We start from the raw sequence: 27,038 nt of genomic DNA on the forward strand, positions 1-27,038 counted from the left end.
GTTGCCGCTTGGCTGAGGCAGTGCTGCAGTGCTTCCAGCTTCTGACTGATGTGTTGATTTCAGAGATGGAGGATGAAGAGGAGGAGGAGGTGCAGGAGCTGTAGACTGTGGGGGCAACCCTGATTGACATAGGGCCAGCAATCCTCGGCGTGGGGAGGATGTGTTCCATCCCAAGGTCCAACTGGGTCCCGGCTTCCACTATCTTAACCCAGTGTGCCGTGATTGAGATGTCCCTGCCCACAAGCACTTGTCCACGTGTCCGTGGTTAGGTCGACTTAGCCAGTAACAGCATTGATGAGGGCACGGGTAATGTTGTGGGACACATGCTGGTGTAATGCCAGTACGGCACACCAGGAGAAATAGTGGCGAACACTGGCGACTGGGGACTGAGTACCTTGGGACGACCGCCCCCATCAGGTTGCAGAAAGCTTTCATCTCAACAAGCCTAAAAGGCAGCATTTCTAGCGCAAGCAGAAGAGAAATATTAGAATTGAGGACTGTAGCCTGTGGTGCGTTGGCTGGGTATTTCTGCTTGCGTTCCAAAGACTGGGTTATAGACAACTGAACGCTGTGCTGGGACAAGGACATGGACGGGCTTGCTGATGGTGCTGCTTGACTGTGGGCCACAACAGGTGCAGGGCTAGAGGCATCTTCACATGCACGGTGTACTGGGGATTGGCTTCTATGCAAAACAGTGGAAGAAGCAGTGGTGTGACCAGCAGGCAGTGGTCCTCGAGCCTGGGGTTTGGCCCACAAAGTCAGGTGCTTTCCTTGCATGTGCCTGATCATGCTGGTGGTCAGACTGGTTGTTTTGCTACCCTTGCTGAAGCGGGCATGGCAGGTGCTGCAAATGACCTGTTTAGTGTTATCGGCAGAGTCTTTAAAAAATAACCAGACTCGGGAAGATCTCACAGGTGGAATGGCAACTTCACTCATGTTGGTGTTACAGGGAACGGATGCACGCCTTCTGTCTGTGGCCACCACACTGCTTCTTCCTGCCTGTTGGGAGGATATGCCTCTTTCCCCATTTGTGCTACTGTCCTCACTACGCATGTCCTCCTGCCAGGTTGGGTCAGTTACTATGTCATCCACCACCTTGTCTTCCACATCCGCACCCTGCTCCTCCTCCTGACTTTCTAGCAATTGTGTCTCATCATCGTCCACCTCTTGTGACACTTTCCCACCATTGCCTTCGTCTGACCGGGGCTGGTCAAAGCTTTGGGCAGCTCTACATGCGATCTCATCTTTCCCCACTTCAAGTTGACTGGGAGAGAATTTGAATCTTGAAATGGAAAACTGAACAGCACTTCAGAGTGTCCAAGTATGGGATCAGTTGTCTCAGGGCACTCGGCATGGTGGGAGGAAGGAGGATCAGGGTGAGGAATATCCTGGCCACACTCACGGCTACTCAGACGTGACCGTGTGGAAGACAAGGTGGTGGTGGTGGCTAAGTGACTGGAAGCATTATCCGCTATCCAACCAACAACCGATACACACTGCTCTAGATTCAATAGTGGTGTGCTGCGGTCCCCTAGAAACTGGGACAGGAATGTCGAGCGAGAAGATGTGGGTCTTTGTTGTTGCCCACTTTCACCTTGCCCACGGCCTTGTCCTCTGGATGCACCATCAGCATCACGTCCACTTCCCCGTCCCTTGCCCCTTGCCTTAACCATTTTAAATGGACTACTGCGCTATTTCAAATGCTCAAAACAAATGTCTTTATTAGAAGCGAAATAATATGTGATCAGTATGCCTGCAAATCTACGATTTTTCAAACCCAAACACCAGGCAGGCCTCAGCCTGACCTAACAGACTGTATTCAATTTTTATTTTTTTATGCAAAATAGTGCTGTATAGAATTTGAGTATCACACAGCCAAAAAAATAAGTGCACCGGCCTCCAATGCCCAAACTTGGAGCACAGAGATATATGACGGCTGTAACGGAAATACCACACTGGCAAATCTGTGGCCTTTGAATTTTTTTGATGCAAAATAGTGCTGTGTAGAATTTTTATTTTTTTTAAGTTAATTTATGCAAAATAGTGCTGTATAGAATTTGAGTATCACACAGCCAAAAAAATAAGTACACCGGCCTCCAATGACCAAACATGGAGCACGCAGATATATGAGGCTTTTTTCAGTGAATTTAAAACACCAAAAAAAAAGGGGGCACAAGGGTCGCACACACAACTATGCTACGTATGCCTGACAAACTATAGCTTTTCAACAGGCCTCAGTCTGACAGAACAGACTGTTTTTTTTGTTGTTTTTTTTTGGGGGGGGGGAATTTTTGGAAAAAAAAAGAAGGAAAAATAGGTACATAGACAGTAAATAAGCTGCAGCAGCAGGCAGTTATGGAGCTTTCGGAGGGATGCAGTGGGAGCAATGGACGCACATACAGTGCCTGCAGGCCTTGCACTGATGTGGATATGCTGTGCCCTGCCTACCTAGCGCTGCAATATCGGGACCCACGAATTAGCCCTAAAAAGGACTTTCGGTTTCTGAGGAGTTGTGGATGTAAGAGTTGCAGACCTACACTAACTCTAACACCACGATTCTGACCCTCGGCAGCAGCTCTCCCTACTCTCACTGAACAGGAACAGAATGCGGCGAGCAGGGCGGCACCAGGTCTCTTATACTCGGGATGATGCTGTATGGCCCAGCCAATCACTGTACGACCACAACAAAGATGGCTGCCACATTTCATGGCTTGGCAGACAATCCCTGCACCGTGATTGGGTCTCTAAAGTCCGCCAAAACTTCTGGGTGGAGACTGCAGTTACCGCTGAATAATCCCAGAAATGCTCGCTGCTCGCAGAGTACCCCGATACACAAGCAAATAACGAGTAGTGGCGAGCACGTTCACTCATCACTATTTCTGAACTCTTCCTGACTTAAAAAAATTTGTCCTGTTCTCTCTAAATGATTATGAACTTGTTTTCTTTGCATTATTTTAGGTCTGAAAGCACTGGGGTTTTTTATTTTGACCATTTTGCTTTGTTAGAAAAAAATACTAAATTTATTGCTTGAAAATTCTGAGACATGTTGTCAGAAGTTTATAGAATAAAAGAACAATTTACATTTTACTCAAAAATATACCTGTAAAGAGAAAAATCAGACAACCTGGACATTTTGCAGTGGTCTCTTTTTGCCAGGGCTGTAAGTATAATTACAACTGTGATTTGTCAAAAATCAGAGCTGACATCAAGCCAAGGGTTAGTAATAGAGAGGTGTCTATGAAACACCCCGAATACTAACACTGTAAGTAAAAATAAAGAAACACAGATTAAAAAGATGTAATTAAAATATAAAAACAGACACCCTCTTTCACCCATTTACTAAAAAAAACACCTGCAGGTTCAATGAGATCCACAAGGTCCAGCGTAATCCACATCGAGGTCTCAAGATGATCCCCGGCTCCAATACATACAGAGGCCACAGTGACATCATAACACGTGACCCCTCCCCGTGCCGTACACACCCTAAGGGTGGCATGGAAGCCGCCACCTGTGAGGTCACTGGAGATTACAGTTTGCGGTTATCACAGAACCCTCTGAGCTGTCAACTGTCACTTGAGGTGAACTCAAGGGGCACAGTGACCGGCAATACGCATAACCTGGCGGAAACATTATAGAACCAAAAACACATGGGCTACTTGCACAGTGAACAAGTCTGTAGAAACCTGTTCACACCACCAAGAAACTTGAAGACACAAAAAGAGCACAGCGAGGTAAAAAATACTCTGTTGTAAAGAAGTCACAGTAAATAAGCAAGTGCTAGTCAAAAAATGAAAAAATACAGGGTATTTAGTTAATACTTTTTTTTGCAAAAAAATGTATATTAAGCTGCTCCACCAATCGCCAAGGTATACCCATAATAGAGCAGTCCTATCTAATGTATATAATCCCTATCTGATGTATTTAAAAACCTGATCATCTGTATAGTACCTGTATAAGCAGGGTTCAGAGAGAAAATATCCATGTGGACATGCTGGATGGAACAGCTTCAGTGCAAATGGCCCACAGAGGATATTTTCTCTCTGAACCCTGCTTATACAGGTACTATACAGATGATCAGGTTTTTAAATACATCAGATAGGGATTATATACATTAGATAGGACTGCTCTATTATGGGTATACCTTGGCGATTGGTGGAGCAGCTTAATATACATTTTTTTTGCAAAAAAAGTATTAACTAAATACCCTGTACTTTTTCATTTTTTGACTAGCACTTGCTTATTTACTGTGACTTCTTTACAACAGAGTATTTTTTACCTCGCTGTGCTCTTTTTGTGTCTTCAAGTTTCTTGGTGGTGTGAACAGGTTTCTACAGACTTGTTCACTGTGCAAGTAGCCCATGTGTTTTTGGTTCTATAATTGTTCTCTTGTTTCTACAAGACTGGGGAGTCCACCACTCCTCTGTGGGCCATTTGCACTGAAGCTGTTCCATCCAGCATGTCCACATGGATATTTTCTCTCTGAACCCTGCTTATACAGGTACTATACAGATGATCAGGTTTTTAAATACATCAGATAGGGATTATATACATTAGATAGGACTGCTCTATTATGGGTATACCTTGGCGATTGGTGGAGCAGCTTAATATACATTTTTTTTGCAAAAAAAGTATTAACTAAATACCCTGTACTTTTTCATTTTTTGACTAGCACTTGCTTATTTACTGTGACTTCTTTACAACAGAGTATTTTTTACCTCGCTGTGCTCTTTTTGTGTCTTCAAGATTCTTGGTGGTGTGAACAGGTTTCTACAGACTTGTTCACTGTGCAAGTAGCCCATGTGTTTTTGGTTCTATAATTGTTCTCTTGTTTCTACAAGACTGGGGAGTCCACCACTCTTCTGTGGGCCATTTGCACTGAAGCTGTTCCATCCAGCATGTCCACATGGATATTTTCTCTCTGAACCCTGCTTATACAGGTACTATACAGATGATCAGGTTTTTAAATACATCAGATAGGGATTATATACATTAGATAGGACTGCTCTATTATGGGTTTACCTTGGCGATTGGTGGAGCAGCTTAATATACATTTTTTTGCAAAAAAACGTATTAACTAAATACCCTGTACTTTTTCATTTTTTGACTAGCACTTGCTTATTTACTGTGACTTCTTTACAACAGAGTATTTTTTACCTCGCTGTGCTCTTTTTGTGTCTTCAAGTTTCTTGGTGGTGTGAACATGTTTCTACAGACTTGTTCACTGTGCAAGTAGCCCATGTGTTTTTGGTTCTATAATTGTTCTCTTGTTTCTAAAAGACTGGGGAGTCCACCACTCCTCTGTGGGCCATTTGCACTGAAGCTGTTCCATCCAGCATGTCCACATGGATATTTTCTCTCTGAACCCTGCTTATACAGGTACTATACAGATGATCAGGTTTTTAAATACATCAGATAGGGATTATATACATTAGATAGGACTGCTCTATTATGGGTATACCTTGGCGATTGGTGGAGCAGCTTAATATACATTTTTTTGCAAAAAAACGTATTAACTAAATACCCTGTATTTTTTCATTTTTTGACTAGCACTTGCTTATTTACTGTGACTTCTTTACAACAGAGTATTTTTTACCTCGCTGTGCTCTTTTTGTGTCTTCAAGTTTCTTGGTGGTGTGAACAGGTTTCTACAGACTTGTTCACTGTGCAAGTAGCCCATGTGTTTTTGGTTCTATAATTGTTCTCTTGTTTCTACAAGACTGGGGAGTCCACCACTCCTCTGTGGGCCATTTGCACTGAAGCTGTTCCATCCAGCATGTCCACATGGATATTTTCTCTCTGAACCCTGCTTATACAGGTACTATACAGATGATCAGGTTTTTAAATACATCAGATAGGGATTATATACATTAGATAGGACTGCTCTATTATGGGTATACCTTGGCGATTGGTGGAGCAGCTTAATATACATTTTTTTGCAAAAAAACGTATTAACTAAATACCCTGTATTTTTTTCATTTTTTGACTAGCACTTGCTTATTTACTGTGACTTCTTTACAACAGAGTATTTTTTACCTCGCTGTGCTCTTTTTGTGTCTTCCTGGCGGAAACATTGTAGTAGGTTGGATTGCCGGACTGCCCCCTGCGTGACACAGGGGCACTACAGTACGGAAGTCCGATAGTAAACCAGTGGAATCATTACAGTGCATCAGATTGGTGAATCACTGTTGGACTGCGCTGCCCACTAGAATTTGTTATATACAGCAATCTAAATCTAAGTGGGCAGAAGAACCTGGTGTTTTAGCTTTCTAATTCTGGTATTAAACCCCTTCAAGGGACCTGGTCCTTTATCCCACTTGGATTTAGCTTTCTCACAGAGAGCAGGAAGGCTAAATCCAAGTTGGCAGAAGGACCTGGTCCATTAGCCTGCTAGATCTAGTAGATCATCTTTCGCCGCAATGCGTCGGGCCAACGTACCGACGGACGTTGTGAAAGTTTTTCACGAAGTGGGCAGCGGATGCAGTTTTTCGACGCATCCGCTGCCCATTCTGCAGTCCATGGAGGAGGGGGCGGAGTTTCGGCCGCACATGCGCGGTCGAAAATGGCGGACGCGACGTACAAAAAAACATTACATTGAACTTTTTTTGTGATGACGGTCCACCAAAATATGACGGATCCGTCGCACGACGGACGCGACGTGTGGCAATCCGCCGCGATCCGTCGCTAATACGAGTTTATGGGCAAAAAACACATCCAGCGAGCACATTTGCAGGATCCGTTTTTTGCCCAAAACGACGGATTGCAAGAAAAGGAAGTGTGAAAGAGGCCTTAGCCAAATGGGATTTAGCTTTCTCACAGAGAGCAGGCTAAATCCAACTTGGCAGAAGGACCTGGTCCTTCAGCCTGCTAGGTCTAGTATTAAAACACTCACAGGGACCTGGTCCTTTGGCCGGCGTCACACTCAGCGTAAGACAATACGGTCCGTATATTACGGCCGTAATACGCTGAAAAGTCCCCAAAATAGTGGTCCGTAGCTCCTCCGTAGGCAGGGTGTGTCAGCGTTTTTTGCGCATGGCATCCGCCGTATGTAATCCGTATGGCATCCGTACTGCGTGTTTTTCTCGCAGGCTTGCAAAACCGACATACGGCTATACAAGGGATCCATGTGTTTAAAAAAAAAAAACACATACAGTGGAGCAAAAAAGTATTTAGTCAGTCAGCAATAGTGCAAGTTCCACCACTTAAAAAGATGAGAGGCGTCTGTAATTTACATCATAAGTAGACCTCAACTATGGGAGACAAACTGAGAAAAAAAAATCCAGAAAATCACATTGTCTGTTTTTTTATCATTTTATTTGCATATTATGGTGGAAAATAAGTATTTGGTCAGAAACAAAATTTCATGTCAATACTTTGTAATATATCCTTTGTTGGCAATGACAGAGGTCAAACGTTTTCTGTAAGTCTTCACAAGGTTGCCACACACTGTTGTTGGTATGTTGGCCCATTCCTCCATGCAGATCTCCTCTAGAGCAGTGATGTTTTTGGCTTTTCGCTTGGCAACACGGACTTTCAACTCCCTCCAAAGGTTTTCTATAGGGTTGAGATCTGGAGACTGGCTAGGCCACTCCAGGACCTTGAAATGCTTCTTACGAAGCCACTCCTTCGTTGCCCTGGCGGTGTGCTTTGGATCATTGTCATGTTGTAAGACCCAGCCACGTTTCATCTTCAATGCCCTTGCTGATGGAAGGAGGTTTGCACTCAAAATCTCACGACACATGGCCCCATTCATTCTTTCATGTACCCGGATCAGTCGTCCTGGCCCCTTTGCAGAGAAACAGCCCCAAAGCATGATGTTTCCACCACCATGCTTTACAGTAGGTATGGTGTTTGATGGATGCAACTCAGTATTCTTTTTCCTCCAAACACGACAAGTTGTGTTTCTACCAAACAGTTCCAGTTTGGTTTCATCAGACCATAGGACATTCTCCCAAAACTCCTCTGGATCATCCAAATGCTCTCTAGCAAACTTCAGACGGGCCCGGACATGTACTGGCTTAAGCAGTGGGACACGTCTGGCACTGCAGGATCTGAGTCCATGGTGGCGTAGTGTGTTACTTATGGTAGGCCTTGTTACATTGGTCCCAGCTCTCTGCAGTTCATTCACTAGGTCCCCCCGCGTGGTTCTGGGATTTTTGCTCACCATTCTTGTGATCATTCTGACCCCACGGGGTGGGATTTTGCATGGAGCCCCAGATCGAGGGAGATTATCAGTGGTCTTGTATGTCTTCCATTTTCTAATTATTGCTCCCACTGTTGATTTCTTCACTCCAAGCTGGTTGGCTATTGCAGATTCAGTCTTCCCAGCCTGGTGCCGGGCTACAATTTTGTTTCTGGTGTCCTTTGAAAGCTCTTTGGTCTTCACCATAGTGGAGTTTGGAGTCAGACTGTTTGAGGGTGTGCACAGGTGTCTTTTTATACTGATAACAAGTTTAAACAGGTGCCATTACTACAGGCAATGAGTGGAGGAAAGAGGAGACTCTTAAAGAAGAAGTTACAGGTCTGTGAGAGCCAGAAATCTTGATTGTTTGTTTCTAACCAAATACTTATTTTCCACCATAATATGCAAATAAAATGATAAAAAAACAGACAATGTGATTTTCTGGATTTTTTTTTCTCAGTTTGTCTCCCATAGTTGAGGTCTACCTATGATGTAAATTACAGACGCCTCTCATCTTTTTAAGTGGTGGAACTTGCACTATTGCTGACTGACTAAATACTTTTTTGCCCCACTGTATATACTGTCTCTCTATACATTATATATATATGTCAGTAGACACATATGTATATATATTAATATTTCATCCAGCGCGAGATAGCTTTAAAGCCGGTAATTCAATTGCCAGCTTTTGCTATCTCCTTCCTAAACCCGACATGATATGAGACATGGTTTACATACAGTAAACCATCTCATATCCCCATTTTTTTTGCATATTCCACACCACTAATGTTAGTAGTGTGTATATGCAAAATTTGGCCGCTCTAGCTATAAAATTAAAGGGTTAAATGGCGGAAAAAATTGGCGTGGGCTCCCGCACAATTTTCTCCGCCAGAGTAGTAAAGCCAGTGACTGAGGGCAGATATTATTAGCCTGGAGAGGGTCCATGGTTATTGCCCCCCCCCCCCCCCCGGCTAAAAACATCTGCCCCCAGCCACCCCAGAAAAGGCACATCTGGAAGATGCGCCTATTCTGGCACTTGGCCACTCTCTTCCCATTCCCGTGTAGCGGTGGGATATGGGGTAATAAAGGGTTAATGTCACCTTGCTATTCTAAGGTGACATTAAGCCAAATTAATAATGGAGAGGCGTCAATTATGACACCTATCCATTATTAATCCAATAGTAGTAAAGGGTTAAAAAAAACACAAACATTATTAAAAAGTATTTTATTGAAATAAAAACAAAGGCTGTTGTAATAATTTATTCTTCGCTCAATCCTTCTGAAGACCCTCGCTCTGTAACAAAGTAAAAATAATAAACCAACAATATACATACCTACCGAAGATCTGTAAGGTCCCACGATGTAAATCCATCTGAAGGGGTTAAAATATTTTACAGCCATGAGCTCTGCTAATGCAGCGGTGCTCTTGGCTGCAAAACTCCGGGGAATGAAGGTAAAGTAGGTCAATGACCTATATTTACCTTCATTTGCGGTGATGCGCCCTTTGCTGGTTGTCCTCATATGAACTCGAGCCTGGGAGCTTTCCAGGAAAGTTCCCACGCTCCAGGAACAACCAGCAGAGGGCGCCTCACCGCAAATGAAGGTAAAAATAGGTAATTGAGATGGGAATGGGAAGAGAGTGGCCAAGTGCCAGAATAGGCGCATCTTCCAGATGTGCCTTTTCTGGGGTGGCTGGGGGCAGGTGTTTTTAGCCAGGGGGGGGGGCAATAACTATAGACCCTCTCCAGGCTATTAATATCTGCCCTCAGTCACTGGCTTTACTACTCTGGTGGAGAAAATTGCGCGGGAACCCACACCAATTTTTTCCGCCATTTAACCCTTTAATTTAATAGCTAGAGAGCCCAAATTTTGCACATACACACTACTAACATTAGTAGTGTGGAATATGCAAACAAAAATGGGGATATGAGATGGTTTACTGTATGTAACCAGATCTCATATCATGTCGGGTTTAGGAAGGAGAAAGAAAAAGCCGGCAATTGAATTACCGGCTTTAAAGCTATCTCGCGCTGGATGAAATATAAATATATATACATACATGTGTCTTACTGACATATATATATATATATATATATATATATATATATATATATACCTATTCTATATGTAGACATCTATTCTACCTATTCTACTGTAAGCTGTCAGTGTGATTTTACTGTACACCGCACTGAATTGCCGGCTTTTCTCTCTAACACCGCTGCGTATTCCTCGCAAGTCACACTGCTGGTCCGTGTGTAATCTGTATTTTTGAGGCTTCCATAGACTTTCATTGGCTTTTTTTGGCGCAATACGGTGACAAACGCAGCATGCTGCGATTTTCTACGGCCGTAGAAAGCCGTATAATACTGATCAGTAAAATACGGCAGATAGGAGCAGGGGCATAGAGAATAATTGGGACGTTTGTTAGGCGAGTTTTACGGACGTATTTAATGCGCTCATACGTCCGTAAAACTCGATAGTGTGACGCCGGCCTAAGTCTGTAAAACCATTTATCTCCAGGTAATTGGCTAAACAGGTCCGGTGTAAGGCTATGTGCACACGTTCCGGATTATTTGCGGATTTTAAGCGTTTTTGCGCTATAAAAACGCTATAAATCCGCAAATAATCCGCATATTTTAAGCATCCTATCATTTTACATGAATTCCGCAATTTTAATGCACATGCTGCGCTATTTTCCGCGCAAAAAACACTTTGCGGAAAAATAATGAGCATGTCCATTAATTTTGCGGAATTTGCGCGGATTTCCCACTGGCTAAGCAGTGAGACATTTTTGGGAAAAACCGCGCAAAATCCGCGGTAATTCTGCATGCAGAATTGTTGCGGAATTCTGGCAGAAATGTCCGGATTTTCTCCGGAAATTTCTGCTTGAATTCCTGAACGTGTGCACATAGCCTAAGGGGTAAAGGATCGGGAAGGTGAGCTGTGATTTTATTACTCTCTCTGAAGTCCAAGCATGGACGCCGCCCTCCATCCTATTACCAAACCCCCACAGCGACTGGAGAGGAGCATGGCCGTATATGACCCTCAGCCGGACACTGGAAGGGGGTAAATAAGTGATATTTCGGCATTTTAGCTCCTGGTGTGGAGGCGATAGCACAATCATATGCCGCCATATACTAGACGCCCGGTAACCGGTAATAATTCCCTCATGTGTGGGGTCTATTTGTCTCCAGAGAAATCACACGTTACATTCCACACATAACATTGTGTAGAAAAGGCGGCGCGAGGTAATTGTGCCAGTAGTGAGGGCACAATGGCGGAAATGTCACTGACTGAGGAGAAGTCTCCATGTAGCGTCTTCACTGCGGATCACGTGACCCCTGACTCCTCCCCCCTGTGACCTCATCATAGGTCCTGTGCGCACAGAGCAGCCATATACAGGTCCTTCTCAAAAAATTAGCATATAGTGTTAAATTTCATTATTTACCATAATGTAATGATTACAATTAAACTTTCATATATTATAGATTCATTATCCACCAACTGAAATTTGTCAGGTCTTTTATTGTTTTAATACTGATGATTTTGGCATACAACTCCTGATAACCCAAAAAACCTGTCTCAATAAATTAGCATATCAAGAAAAGGTTCTCTAAACGACCTATTACCCTAATCTTCTGAATCAACTAATTAACTCTAAACACATGCAAAAGATACCTGAGGCTTTTATAAACTCCCTGCCTGGTTCATTACTCAAAACCCCCATCATGGGTAAGACTAGCGACCTGACAGATGTCAAGAAGGCCATCATTGACACCCTCAAGCAAGACGGTAAGACCCAGAAAGAAATTTCTCAACAAATAGGCTGTTCCCAGAGTGCTGTATCAAGGCACCTCAATGGTAAGTCTGTTGGAAGGAAACAATGTGGCAGAAAACGCTGTACAACGAGAAGAGGAGACCGGACCCTGAGGAAGATTGTGGAGAAGGACCGATTCCAGACCTTGGGGAACCTGAGGAAGCAGTGGACTGAGTCTGGTGTGGAAACATCCAGAGCCACCATGCACAGGCGTGTGCAGGAAATGGGCTACAGGTGCCGCATTCCCCAGGTAAAGCCACTTTTGAGCTACAGAGAAGCAGCACTGGACTGTTGCTAAGTGGTCCCAAGTACTTTTTTCTGATGAAAGCAAATTTTGCATGTCATTCGGAAATCAAGGTGCCAGAGTCTGGAGGAAGACTGGGGAGAAGGAAATGCCAAAATGCCTGAAGTCCAGTGTCAAGTACCGACAGCCAGTGATGGTGTGGGGTGCCATGTCAGCTGCTGGTGTTGGTCCACTGTGTTTCATCAAGGGCAGGGTCAATGCAGCTAGCTATCAGGAGATTTTGGAGCACTTCATGCTTCCATTGGCTGAAATGCTTTATGGAGATGAAGATTTCATTTTTCAGCACGACCTGGCACCTGCTCACAGTGCCAAAACCACTGGTAAATGGTTTACTGACCATGGTATTACTGTGCTCAATTGGCCTGCCAACTCTCCTGACCTGAACCCCATAGAGAATCTGTGGGATATTGTGAAGAGAAAGTTGAGAGACGCAAGACCCAACACTCTGGATGAGCTTAAGGCCGCTATTGAAGCATCCTGGGTCTCCATAACATCTCAGCAGTGTCACAGGCTGATTGCCTCCATGCCACGCCGCATTGAAGCAGTCATTGGACTGGATGGTGATTGGATGGGTGAAATATGCTAATTTATTGAGACAGGTTTTTTGGGTTATCAGGAGTTGTATGCCAAAATCATCAGTATTAAAACAATAAAAGACCTGACAAATTTCAGTTGGTGGATAATGAATCTATAATATATGAAAGTTTAATTGTAATCATTACATTATGGTAAATAATGAAATTTAACACTATATGCTAATTTTTTGAGAAGGACCTGTATGTGGAGTGCGGCTCTGCAGGTGGAGGTATGTGGAGATTCCCCATTACTGAGCGCCGGGACATTAACCCCTTCTGCACTGAGACTCTTTATAAGAATCATAACGTTGTTGTTGTTTCCTGTAATAGATACATACGAGCCAACTATGGAGGACAGGAAGTGAGGGAGCGGATTGTTCTCCTAGTACAGGGCCCCTTTCTTGGCCCCACACAGTGTAATGCCCCCATTATGCCCTGTAAGCAGGTTCTGCCCCACACCCAGCTGCCTCGGGCACTTTACCATCAGCTGGTACCTTAGATTCTTCCCCGCACCCCTTTCCTTTGTTGGCGCTAAATCCGTTCTGCCTTTGGGGCTCCGGCCTTTATAATATCAGTAACTGCGTCATCAAGGTCTCCTGAGCAGGTGCACCCTCTAGACTCTTCCCTCCGGAAACCCTCCCTCTTCCCACTGATGTCACATGGTCCCGTCTGGACGGCAGATAGCAGTCTGTACAAATGCAGCACAGCCTTGAGGAGTCTTTATGACTCCTTATGTAATATATATGATGGCGCTCACACAGTATAATGTTTCCACAACACTGGCATCTCTCGTAAAAAAGGTATTTTCACACTACCGCCATACCCCCACACACAGTATAATGTTCTCATAGTACCGCCATACCCCCCACACACAGTATAATGTTCCTACAGTACCTCCATCCCCCCACACACAGTATAATGTTCTCATAGTACCGCCATACCCCCCACACAGTATAATGTTCCTACAGTACCGCCATACCCCCCACACAGTATAATGTTCTCATAGTACCGCAATACCCCCCACAGTATAATGTCCTCATAGTACCGCCATACCCCCACACACAGTATAATGTTCTCATAGTACCGCCATACCCCCACACAGTATAATGTTCTCATAGTACCGCCATACCCCCACACAGTATAATGTTCTCATTTTACCGCCATACCCCCACACAGTATAATGTTCTCATAGTACCGCCATACCCCCCACACAGTATAATGTTCCTACAGTACCGCCATACCCCCCACACAGTATAATGTTCTCATAGTACCGCCATACCCCCCCACACAGTATAATGTTCTCATAGTACCTCCATACCCCCACACACAGTATAATGTTCTCATAGTACCGCCATATCCCCACACACACTATAATGTTCTCATAGTACCGCCATACCCCCACACACAGTATAATGTTCTCATAGTACCGCCATACCCCCACACACTGTATAATGTTCTCATAGTACCGCCATACCCCCACACACAGTATAATGTTCTCATAGTACCGCCATACCCCCACACAGTATAATGTTCTCATAGTACCGCCATCCCCCACACACAGTATAATGTTCTCATAGTACCGCCATCTCCCCACACACAGTATAATGTTCTCATAGTACTGGCATCCCCCACACACACAGTATAATGTTCTCATAGTACCGCCATACCCCCACACACAGTATAATGTTCTCATAGTACCGCCATACCCCACACACAGTATAATGTTCTCATAGTACCGCCATACCCCCACACACAGTGTAATGTTCTCATAGTACCGCCATCCCCCCACACACAGTATAATGTTCTCATAGTACCGCCATCCCCCACACACAGTATAATGTTCTCATAGTACCGCCATACCCCCACACACAGTGTAATGTTCCTACAGTACCTCCATCCCACCACACACAGTATAATGTTCCTACAGTACCGCCATACCCTCACACACAGTATAATCTTCCTACAGTACCGCCATACCCCCACACACAGTATAATGTTCTCATAGTACTGCCATACCCCCCCACACAGTATAATGTTCCTACAGTACCGCCATACCCCCACACACAGTATAATGTTCCTACAGTACCGCCATACCCCCACACACAGTATAATGTTCTCATAGTACCGCCATACCCCCACACACAGTATAATGTTCTCATAGTACCGCCATACCCCCACACACAGTATAATGTTCTCATAGTACCGCCATATCCCCACACAGTATAATGTTCGTACAGTACCGCCATACCCCCACACACAGTGTAATGTTCGCATAGTACTGCCATACCCCCACACACAGTATAATGTTCTCATAGTACCGCTATACCCCCACACACAGTATAATGTTCTCATAGTACCGCCATATCCCCACACAGTATAATGTTCCTACAGTACCGCCATACCCCCACACACAGTGTAATGTTCTCATAGTACTGCCATACCCCCACACACAGTATAATATTCTCATAGTACCGCCATACCCCCACACACAGTGTAATGTTCTCATAGTACCGCCATACTCCCACACACAGTATAATGTTCTCATAGTACCGCCATACCCCCATACACAGTATAATCTTCATAGTACCGCCATACCCCCACACACAGTATAATGTTCTCATAGTACTTCCATCCTACCACACACAGTATAATCTTCTCATAAAACCGCCATACCCCCACACACAGTATAATGTCCCCACAGTACAGTACAATGTTTCTACAGGACTGGCATCCCCCTCACACACAGGATCATGTCCCCACAGTACTGCCTTCCCCCACTTTCTAATGTTCCCACAGTACTGCCCCTACATGCACAATATGGTACCATCCACCTCACTGACTACCTCCGACCACCGACAATTAATAAATTCTCACTTAGCCTCATTCTTGGTGCAGATACTGATGAACCCAGGATCTATGAGATATTTCCATACGATAGTTGGATAGGCAGGAGTGTATCATCCATAAAGGTAGCCCACTCGGTTGCTATGATGCCTATGAATTGACAGGGCTCGGTGGGGTGTGGTATTGGTCACCCTCTCCTTCCCATCATCACAATGTCAGCGATATCCACATTCCCATGACGGTGATACCGCTGAATAGATTAGTGAATCAGGGAGTGGAAAGCTCCTGATCCACCATTTAGCCTTCACTTCTGAGTCTGAGACTCCGTGCACTGCAGGCACAATGACGTCACTACATCACACCTGTAGTACGGAGCCTCAGTACTCACACCGCACAGACCAGAGCAGCGCTCCTCAGGAACCGGGTTGGCTGAGTAGTGTGTGGTTTTATTTATCAAATATCAGGAATTGTGGGGGCATCATATTAAGAGAAGAGCTGTTGGGACTCTCATACTGAATGTGTGGCTGGTAGGGGCCATTATACTGGGGTTGTGGTGGACTGTAAATGCCTCCATACTGAGTGGGGGTTTTATTTTGTGTAGCAGGTTGTGGTGGCCATAATTAGAGATGAGCGAATATGTTCATAAAACGATCTCCAAACATAAATTTGGCACAAATATGGTACATTTGGATTCATGATCGGTAACACGAGCATTTTTCTTAAGATCGGAAAAAGTCGTTAACATTTGGTAAAGAATAATAGAAGCCGGCAATACATGTGCCGCATTTAGTAAAATCACAGCCACCAATGTGGGAGACTGGGGTTCAAATCCTGTCCTGTTGGACATAATATACCAGTAGTGGTCCATAACACTATGGCGCCTACCTCAATAAACATGAGAGTGTTACGAGCAAAGAGAGTCATGCCGGCTCAGACGTCACCTGCATTAACAAGGTCCGCGTCAGATGTCAAGGAACCAGGACAATCTGATGATAAATGGGCTACTGGACCAAACCATACATGGACAAGGCAAGAGGGAATGGGAGCCAGTGAAGAGATTTGCAGGGAGAAGTGGAGGAGTAGCGAGGACAGAGCTGAATTAGTCGGGCAGCAGAGCTAATAATGGACTGGAGAGGTGCAAGGGTTTTAGCAGGGAGGCCACAGAAAAGGATGTTGGAGTAGTCAATGCAGGAGATCGTCACACATCCTGCATCCAATAGTCCAGTGCCCATACACCCATTATACATATCCTCCATCCCATAGCCCAGTGTCCATATACCCATCACACATCCTCCATCCCATAGTCCAATGCCCATATACCCATCACACATCCTCCATCCCATAGTCCAGTGCCCATATACCCATCATACACATCCTCCATCCCATAGTCCAGTGCCCATATACCCATCACACATCCTCCATCCCATAGTCCAGTGCCCATATAACCATCATACATCCTCCATGCCATAGTCCAGCGCCCATTTACCCATCATACACATCCTCCATCCCATAGTCCAGTGCCCATATATCCATCACACATCCTCCATCCTATAGTCCAGTGCCCATATACTCATCACACATCCTCCATCCCATAGTCCCGTGCCCATATACCCATCACACATCCTCCATCCCATAGTCCAGTGCCCATATACCAATCACACATCCTCCATCCCATAGTCCCGTGCCCATATACCCATCACACATCCTCCATCCCATAGTCCAGTGACTATATACCCATCACACATCCTCCATCCCATAGTCCCGTGCCCATAGACCCATCACACATCCTCCATCACATAGTCCAGAGCTGGGTGGCGCTGAGCAGGGAGTTCCTGGAGATATGCTGTTATGTAACCTGGCAGTGCGGCTCTGTGTGCGGCCGCTGATGATACGATTTTCTACGCCGGTAACAATAGAGCGCGGCAGTAATAGAGGAGGGGGATTCATTTCTGTCATGTGCTCTCTGCTCCTTTCTGGGGGGCAGACAATGGCTGGAGCTTATGTTCCCAGGGATGCTAGATTTCTCCCACCCGGTCAGTGTCTGCTGAGGTGTTGTGGAGTGGGAAAACTGTTGCTCATAGCAACCAATCCCAGCTCAGCTTCTTTTAAACTGCTCTGGTGAAATAATAGATGGTTAGTGATTGGTTTCTATGTGGAATGGGTGTGGCTTGTCACACGCACACATACATATGCAGCTACCCAGGGTCCTGGTCGTTGCAATAATGTCGCTCTGCCACTAAGGGGAGTGATGTTATGTCTGATTGCACTAAAGGAGTTCACCTGACCAGGTATCACAGTCGCACATTACACTTCACACTCCGGCCACTAGGGGGAGCAAAAGGCACTATGTATTAAGCCACTCCTCACACTGGTAAAACTAGGGGTCGGATAGGAAGTTAGAACAGAACGCAGCCTGGGAGAGTTCCGGGGAGGAGCTGTCAGGGGTGGGATCCTGGCAGGTACCTAGCAAAAAGGACAGAACGTTACGGAGCCAAGCCTGCACTACCTTGCGGCAGCATCCTAAGGAAGAACACGAAGCGAAGGATATTGTGGAGAAGTGAGAAACAAAATTGCAGCACAAGGAGATATCCAATAGGAGTCATGCCCCGAGATGGGCAACATCCTACTGGGGTACGTAGCCGGTGGCGGGAACGCCGAGGAAGTGACAGACTCTAAGCATTACTTCGAACAGCGGCAGTGCAGTTAATTTTAGGTTGGCTGTCTACCGTACATCACCTAAGAAGACATAGGGGGCAAAGTTGGAGAGGGGCGTCTCTAGGGTCCCAGAATAGCTCCGAGCCTTCCCGTCAAACGGGTGCATCCTATCCACACAATAACTTGGGGGACAGAGAGAAAGAGAAAGAACAGATACGACAGTTGCGGTGGCTATCCTCAATGCTCAGCAGGGAAGAGCTACAACACACAGGCGCTAGTTGGTAGGCACTCATTTCCACCTGCAAAGGGAAGCGGCCAGACTCAGCCAGCCCTGTTAGCAGTGCTCTGGATTGCGGATCCCGAAGTCTTCAGTAAAAGGTAAAGAGACTGCAACCCTGTGTCCTCGTTATTAACTGCGCCTCACATCATCGCCACCTACACTACTGGGAAGCCCTGGGGATATACTTCACCTGTGGGAAGGTACACCATCTAGCTGCCATTCCATCACCTCAGGGGATCCCCCTAGCAGCGTCGGTCATCCTGACCGAATACCACAGGTGGCGTCATGAATCCTTGACAAACTACATCACCCTTTCATTGGATGCCCCTTAGCAGGGTCACGGACCGGGTCCAGCCACCGTGACAACCTCAGCATCGAGACAGAGCGGACCGGTACTGAGTATACCGCGGCCCTGTGTCTGGGGGCACTTCAACTTGGCGTCACGAATAGGGTTGAGCGAAACGGGTCGGCCATTTTCAGAAGTCGCCGACTTTTGGCAAAGTCGGGTTTCATGAAACCCGACCCGACCCCTGTGTGGGGTCGGCCATGAGGTCGGCGATCTTCTGAATCTGGTATCGGAATTCCGATCCCGAGTTCCGATATGTTTGCAATATCGGAAATCTGTATCAGAATCCATATTTAAGTGTAAAATAAAGAATTAAAATAAAAAATATTGCTATACTCACCCTCTGACGCGCCCTGGTACTAACCGGCAGCCTTCCTTCCTTCGAATGAGCGCGTGAAGGGCCTTAGATTATGTCACGGCTTGTGATTGGTCACGCGACCGCCCATGTGACTGCTCGCGCGACCAATCACAAGCCGCGACGTCATCTAAGGCCCTTCACGCGCTGATTCGAAGGAAGGAAGGCTGCCGGTTAGTACCAGGGCGCGTCCGAGGGTGAGTATAGCAATATTTTTTATTTTAATTCTTTATTTTACACTTAAATATGGATTCCAGGGCCTGAAGGAGAGTTTCCTCTCCTTCAGACCCTGGGAACCATTGGAAACCCAATGCACTGCATTGGGTTTTGAGTTTCGGCCGACCCCGACTTTTTTATAGGATCGGCCGATTTCACTCGACCCGACTTTTGAAAAAGTCGGGTTTCGTGAAACCCGACCCGATCCTATAAAGGTAAAAGTCGCTCAACCCTAGTCACGAACAGGATCGTACTTAAGTCTGAAGAATTGGGTTTGCCTTGGAATTGTGTTGGAATTGTGCTTGAACTGTGATTTATTGCAAAGACTGTGCATTGCTAATTGCCGCCAAGATTCCCACCAAAATTGACGCCACTATAGCGCCACGAGAAGCGCAGGAGAAGACAAAGGGCGTGGAGTTGTGGGCGTGAACGAACTGAAAAGCGCGAAAAACCATGGCCGCCCAGTCTAAATATTTCTGTGTCTTGAGGACGTGTCCATCAGCAGCTGAGGTCTGCCTCCTGATTCTTTATGGCGGGCGGAGACCGAAGAAACGAAACTATGACTCAGACGGAGCAGAACTGGAGAGCCGGGAAGGCTTACGGAAAAAGATGGCCTCGTCAAGATCCTCGTCACCGGTGGATTATACCAACATGCCGCTGTTGGAGCCGATCGAGCCCTGGGAGCTGTCCGCGGAACCTCCGCTACCTGCACCAGATCTGATGGCAGCCCCCGAGGAGCGGCGTGGCGGCGACAGAGCCTCTACCTGTGAGAGAGCTTGGTGTCCTGGCCGACCGGGGATCGGTGTTCCGTCGACTTTTGACCCGACCGTCAACGCGGCTGGCAGAACCCCGGAGTCCGCATCATTCAACCCGGAAATGCGTGAGTGGGATATGGGTCCCTTCCCCTGGGGGGATTATCGGAAGCATCTGATAGCCGAGTGTGCCAGAGACATGGAGCTGGAGGCCCGCGGTGAGCTGCTGGATGGGTCCCTACCGAAATGGGGAGTGGTAATTGTTTACCAGCCCCAGGGAGGAAAAGGCTTCGTCCAAGAAATCGGATCGACGATAAGGGTCCACATCACCCGGGAGGTGGTGGAGGCTGGCCTGCGTGGCGACAGCAAAGGTCCCGTCCTGATGCCGGGGGAGGCGGTAAGCTACTGCCGATACCAAAAGGGCCACGGCTGGTGGGCTCGGGACATCCAGCGCTGTACCTTTGTACTGGTCGCTGCTAAGTCCTTGGAGGAAGAACTTGCTGAAGCGGCGGCAGCCGCTGCTGCCGTCCCTCGGATCGTCCACTGGACTTCCATGATGCCGGAGATAGACTAAAATCAAAGTCTTCCCAGACCCCCGAGGCCTGCCTGCCCGGTCAGGCCCTGGCGGAGACCACCGGAGCAGGAATAAAACCTCGAAACCCCAACAAATGTATATAGTTAACTAACTGTTTCCTGCTCTTTTGCTACTTGAACCCGTCTAGGGTTAATCCTTAAAGGGGTCCCTTTGTTTACCCGGGATCCCTATTGTTTCCATTTTTCTTTTTGCACAAGTTCATTACTGTTTAAAAGACTGCCGAATCATGGACGGTGAATGATTCACAAACTGTATTGTAAATAGTTTGCACCTTCTTAAAGGTGCTCCCTACTGGTTTTACAAAGGCAGAAGACTTTGCGAAGAAACTGTTCCTGATGATGACGTGAAAGTTTCTCTTGTCTTAAAGTTTATTAGTGACTTGTTGATTGATTGCACTACCTCAGAAAAGACTGATTTTTCCTCTTAAAGGGAATGTTTACTTGTTGCACTTGATGATGTTACCTTAAATAGTAAGATAGTGATAATGTTTGCATAATAGATGCCATGTAGCTAGAGAGCTAGAAAGTGAACCCGTAGGGGTTAGTGAGCCTGAGAACCATAGAGAGATGGTTGCTGTGAACCAAGAAGAAGAGAGGCAGTAGGCCCGGACGAATAGCCAGACGGTCCTGCATCTGTGTGAAGTTAGAAGAAGTAAAGAGAATGTTAGTTTTGTACCATAGTGTTTTATAGTAAGCCTTTAGTGGGTTAAGCTTATACGCCCTTAAAGGAAAAGTTAAATTATTGTTCAACGATTTGCACTTAGTAGAATACCCAGCTGGGTAATAGGAAGATATTGATAGTCAGTAGATTAGAATGTTATTTAAAATGTTTCTGTTTGTAACGTTCAAGTGACCTCACCTCCCATAAAGGGAAGCATTGTTATATTTACTTGTTCATAGCATTTCAAAATTTTGTATGTCTTTTCCCTAACATGTATTGTTGTTCTTCTTTTCCCAGTCCGGGAGTACTGGATTTAACCGGGGGGAAGTGTAGCGCCCCAGGGTCCTGGTCGTTGCAATAATGTCGCTCTGCCACTAAGGGGAGTGATGTTATGTCTGATTGCACTAAAGGAGTTCACCTGACCAGGTATCACAGTCACACATTACACTTCACACTCCGGCCACTAGGGGGAGGAAAAGGCACTATGTATTAGGCCACTCCTCACACTGGTAAAACTAGGGGTCGGATAGGAAGTTAGAACAGAACACAGCCTGGGAGAGTTCCAGGGAGGACCTGTCAGGGGTAGGATCCTGGCAGGTACCTAGCAGAAAGGACAGAACGTTACGGAGCCGCGCCTGCACTACCTTGCGGCGGCATCTTAAGGAAGGACACAAAGCGAAGGATATTGTGGAGAAGTGAGAAACGAAATCGGAGCACAAGGAGATATCCAGTAGGAGTCGTGCCCCGAGATCGTCAACATCCTTCTGAGGCGCGTAGCCGGTGGCCAGAACGGCGAGGAAGTGACAGACTCCAAGCATTACTTCGAACAGCGGCAGGGCAGTTAATTTTAGGTTGGCTGTCTACCTTACATCACCTAAGAAGACATAGGGGGCAAAGTTGGAGAGGGGCGTCTCTAGGGTCCCAGAATAGCTCAGAGCCTTCCCGACAAACGGGTGCGTCCTATCCACACAATAACTTGGGGGACGGAGAGAAAGAGAAAGAACAGATACGACAGTTGCGGGGGCTATCCCGAATGCTCAGCAGGGAAGAACTACAACACACAGGCGCTAGTTGGTAGGCACTGATTTCCACCTGCAAAGGGAACCGGCCAGACTCAGCCAGCCCTGTTAGCAGTGCTCTGGATTGCGGATCCCGAAGTCTTCAGTAAAAGGTAAAGAGACTGCAACCCTGTGTCCTCATTATTAACTGCGCCTCACATCATCGCCACCTACACTACTGGGAAGCCCTGGGGATATACTTCACCTGTGGGAAGGTACACCATCTAGCTGCCATTCCATCACCTCAGTGGATCCCCCTAGCAGCGTCGGTCATCCTGACCGAATACCACAGGTGGCGTCACGAATCCTTGACAAACTACATCACCCTTTCATTGGACGCCCCTTAGCAGTGTCACGGACCGGGTCCAGCCACCGTGCCAACCTCAGCATCGAGACAGAGCGGACCGATACAGAGTATCCCACGGCCCTGTGTCTGGGGGCGCTTCACATACACTCAGCTTTATATATAGATAGTTTTTTTTCTTTACGTTGGAGGGCCCAATTCCAGCTATTGCTGTCAGACCTGTGATTTCTATCTCCTCCACTGTGTACAGGATAATAGAGTATAATAAAGTAGTTATGGACGAGACTTAACTAACATTGTGCAGTGACTCTGCTTTCCATATAGTGATCGATATTTCTTGTTGGTGAAACTATGATGTTTTCACTTTAACCCTTTGTTAACCCCTCTGATCATTGCGATCACACAACATACAAGCCTCTGATGTCTCCGGTGATGCCCTGTACTACTGTAGTGCCGTGTATCATCACTGCTGTCAGTGTAATACTAACGGCCCCAAACACATGAGATAAGAGTTGGCTGAATGGTCATTTGACCCGTGGAAGCGCTATTGTCGGCGCGAAACGGCCGTCGTCACATCCTGCTCACCTCCTTCCCTGCTTGTTGTCCCAAGCCGTGAAGATGACGGTGTCTTTTTGTATTTTCTAAATAAAGGATTCAGACCACACCTGGACCGGTGAGTGTTGCTGCTTTGTTCTGTATGCACCCATCAAAGATGGATATGGACAGAAACAAGATGGCGGAGAAGATATTACACCTCATCCTAGAGATCCTCTTCCGGCTTACTGGAGAGGTGAGAGATTCTGATGACATCACATTACATCATTCTTATCTATGGGAATAACAGATGGACAGAACTGGAGAGGTGAGGACTCTGGAAATGTCTGTAGTGAGATTTATTAATGTGTCTCTCCATTACCAGGATTACACAGTGGTGAAGAAGACCTCTAGTGATCGCTGTCAGGACCCTGTGTCTGAGGGATGGGGAAGACCCATGAGCCCAATCACAGGGCCTCCACCTCGCCCCCTGATCCATGAGGACATCAATGACCAGAAGATTCTAGAACTCACCTTCAAGATGATTCAGCTGCTGACTGGAGAGGTGACACTGCTGGGAATGCTGGGACATTATACAGTAACACTTTTGAAGGGATCGGGGGGATGATGGTATCATTGTATGTGTCAGGTTCCTATAAGGTGTCAGGATGTCGCTGTCTATTTCTCCATGGAGGAGTGGGAGTATTTAGAAGGACACAGAGATCTGTACAAGAACGTCATAATGGAGGTTCCCCAGCTCCTCACATCTCCAGGTAATAGACAGGACTAAATAGACACGGCCTATAATTATCTGTAAAGAATGAATTCACTCCCTGTATTTGTTCCCTCCAGATCTATCCAGTAAGAGGACAACACCAGAGAGATGTCCCCGTCCTCTTCTTCCAAAGCACTGTAACCAAGAAGATCCCAATGCTCCTCAGGATCATCAGGTAGATGGAGAGAAGGTGTCAGGAGATCTCCCCTATGATGTGTAGACGCCGGTGAAGGTCTTGTGCTCAGTCTTGTTTTATCCACCAGTATTATATGTTTTATACTTGTGTAATGAGAACGGTGGCGATGGCAGGATTAGAGCTGATCATAGATGTGACTTCTCCATCTGTCGGTGACTTTTACAATATTTGTTTCAGGGTGAAGATCTGACCCATAATAATATTACAGAGACATATGTGAGGGGGGATGAGTGGTGTAAAGAGGAGATTCCCACATATGGCTACCCAGGTGAGTAGTGACCACTAAATGCAGAGAGGTCACAGATTCTTCTCAGTCACCGGCTGTGGCTGCTTTATCGGTGGTGTAGTCTGGCCGTATTACCATGATCACCATTTTGCGTCTAGACCACAACCTCCTCCTCCACCCAAAACTGTTCAAATGACTTTGGTCATTGAAAGCCCTTTTCTGTAGAACTTACAACCTGGTAGATCCACCTACCCCCTGGGTTTAGGAGACGCTGTTACCTGCCCAGATCTGTGAACTATGAAGCCAAATGACAGCGTACGTAGAATGTGCTGACAAGATAGAAAATCACTTGAAGAAAAATATTCTGATGGGCCTGTAAGAGAAAGTGGAGGGTAATGATGCTTGGCTTCCTAGAACCCTGAGATCTTATTGGATGAATCTCCCTTCTCTCCCTTCTGTGCTGCTGAATGTGATCATATGGTCCCTACAAGACCAGGTCCAGTCTTTCTGGCCAAACTTCACTTTTATAATCGACAACATTAAATGTGCAGTGAGGCCAAGTGTGAATTTCTGGACAATTTCTGGACAATTTTGGAATTTCTGGACAATTTCTGGAAACTCCTGACAGAGTTTCCCTTTATCCTGACTTTTCAATTTGTATTCAAACCCACTAACTTCCAGGAGGAGTCTGATAATCTACATAAACCCATCACACCGGTGCCATGATATATCTCTGAGCTGTGCGTGGCTGATGGCTGTAATGTACATTTATTCCCGCCTGCAGGAGATGTGTTGGCTCCAGCCCTGGTTTCATGGATTCACTCCACCTCATAAATTACATTGTTTTTGATCCTAAGAAGTTCAGATTACTGCACAATCTCTCCTGAAATGGGGAGCAATATTATTTCCTCTAATCTTCTGGTCAGGATTCATAGTAGCTCCAATGGTCCACCATAAATGAATGCAACTCTGGTTTACTGTTGTGTAATCTGTATTTGTAGTTTTCAGCTAATGAGATTCTTGTGCTCTGGGGCCGGGCTGTGGGCGGGGCTTTATGTGGTGCTCTGGGGCGGGGCTGTGGGCGGGGCTTTGTGGTGCTCTGGGTGGGGCTTTATGTGGTGCTCTGGGGCGGGGCTGTGGGCGGGGCTTTATGTGGTGCTCTGGGACGGGCTGTGGGCTTTATGTGGTGCTCTGATTACATATTCATCTGTATTGGCTTATGACAGAAAACCAGAATAGTTGAAATCCCCATAAAGTGATTCCATTTTATACATTAATTCACTGAGGGTTATATTCTATACATATGTGGTCAAAATTGTTGGTACCCCTCGTTTAATGACAAAACCCACAATGGTCACAGAAGTATCTTGAATCTGACAAAAGTAATAATAAATCAAAAATCTATGAAAATGAACAAATGAAAGTCAGACACTGCTTTTCAGCCATGCTTCCACAGAATTAAAAAAATAAATAAATAAAACTCATGAAATAGGCCTGGACAGAAATGATGGGACTTCTGAAAATAATGTGACAAAAGGGACATGTTAAATCGCGCTGTGTCCACTAACTATCATCACAGGTGTCTACAATCCTGGAATCAGTGAGTGGCCTGTATATAGGGCTACAGATACTCACTGTGCTGTGTGGTGACATGGTGTGTATCACACTCAACATGGACCAGAGGAAGTGAAGGAAAGAGTTGTCTCAGGAGATTAGAAAGAAAATTATAGACAAACATGTAAAAGGTAAAAGTTATAAGACCATCTCCAAGCAGCTTGATGTTCCTGTGCCTACAGTTGCACATATTATTCAGAAACTTAATATCCATGGGACTGTAGCCGACCTCCCTGCACATGGCCACAGGAGGAAAACTGATGACAAATCAGAGACGAATGATACGAATGGTAACAAAAGAGCCCAGAAAAACTTCTAAACAGAGTAACCCCTTCATGACCCTAGTTTTCTTCGATTTTGCGATTTCGTTTTTTCCCTCCCTCCCCAAAATACCTGACGAGAGGTGCAGAAGTGTTGTGATAGGCAATTCAGGAACACAATGTGCATAGCGATCAGAGCACATACAGTGATCTGACAATAACCCAAAATAATCGAACGAGCTCTGAGACGTGGGAACTCTGCAGACCGCAATCCCTGATCTTCTCCAAACACAACTAGAGGCAGCTGTGGATTGCGCCTAACGCTACCTATGCAACTCGGCACAGCCTGAGAAACTAACTAGCCTGAAGATAGAAAAATAAGCCTACCTTGCCTCAGAGAAATACCCCAAAGGAAAAGGCAGCCCCCCACATATAATGACTGTGAGTAAGATGAAAAGACAAACGTAGGGATGAAATAGATTCAGCAAAGTGA

The 27,038-nt window shown here is 45.9% G+C and overlaps 1 protein-coding gene across 1 annotated transcript; it reads left to right on the plus strand.

Moving 5' to 3' along the window:
- Window positions 1–22,708: 22,708 nt before the first annotated feature.
- Window positions 22,709–24,417, plus strand: LOC138662966 (gastrula zinc finger protein XlCGF66.1-like). Its single transcript, XM_069748989.1, has 3 exons — window positions 22,709–23,730; window positions 23,860–24,039; window positions 24,124–24,417. The coding sequence occupies exons 1-3, from the start codon at window positions 23,638–23,640 to the stop codon at window positions 24,262–24,264; spliced, it is 414 nt and encodes a 137-aa protein (XP_069605090.1). The 5' UTR covers window positions 22,709–23,637; the 3' UTR covers window positions 24,265–24,417.
- The last annotated feature ends 2,621 nt before the right edge of the window (window positions 24,418–27,038 follow it).

Source organism: Ranitomeya imitator, chromosome 2 (genome assembly GCF_032444005.1).
Source record: "Ranitomeya imitator isolate aRanImi1 chromosome 2, aRanImi1.pri, whole genome shotgun sequence".
Taxonomy (NCBI): Eukaryota; Metazoa; Chordata; class Amphibia; order Anura; family Dendrobatidae; genus Ranitomeya; species Ranitomeya imitator.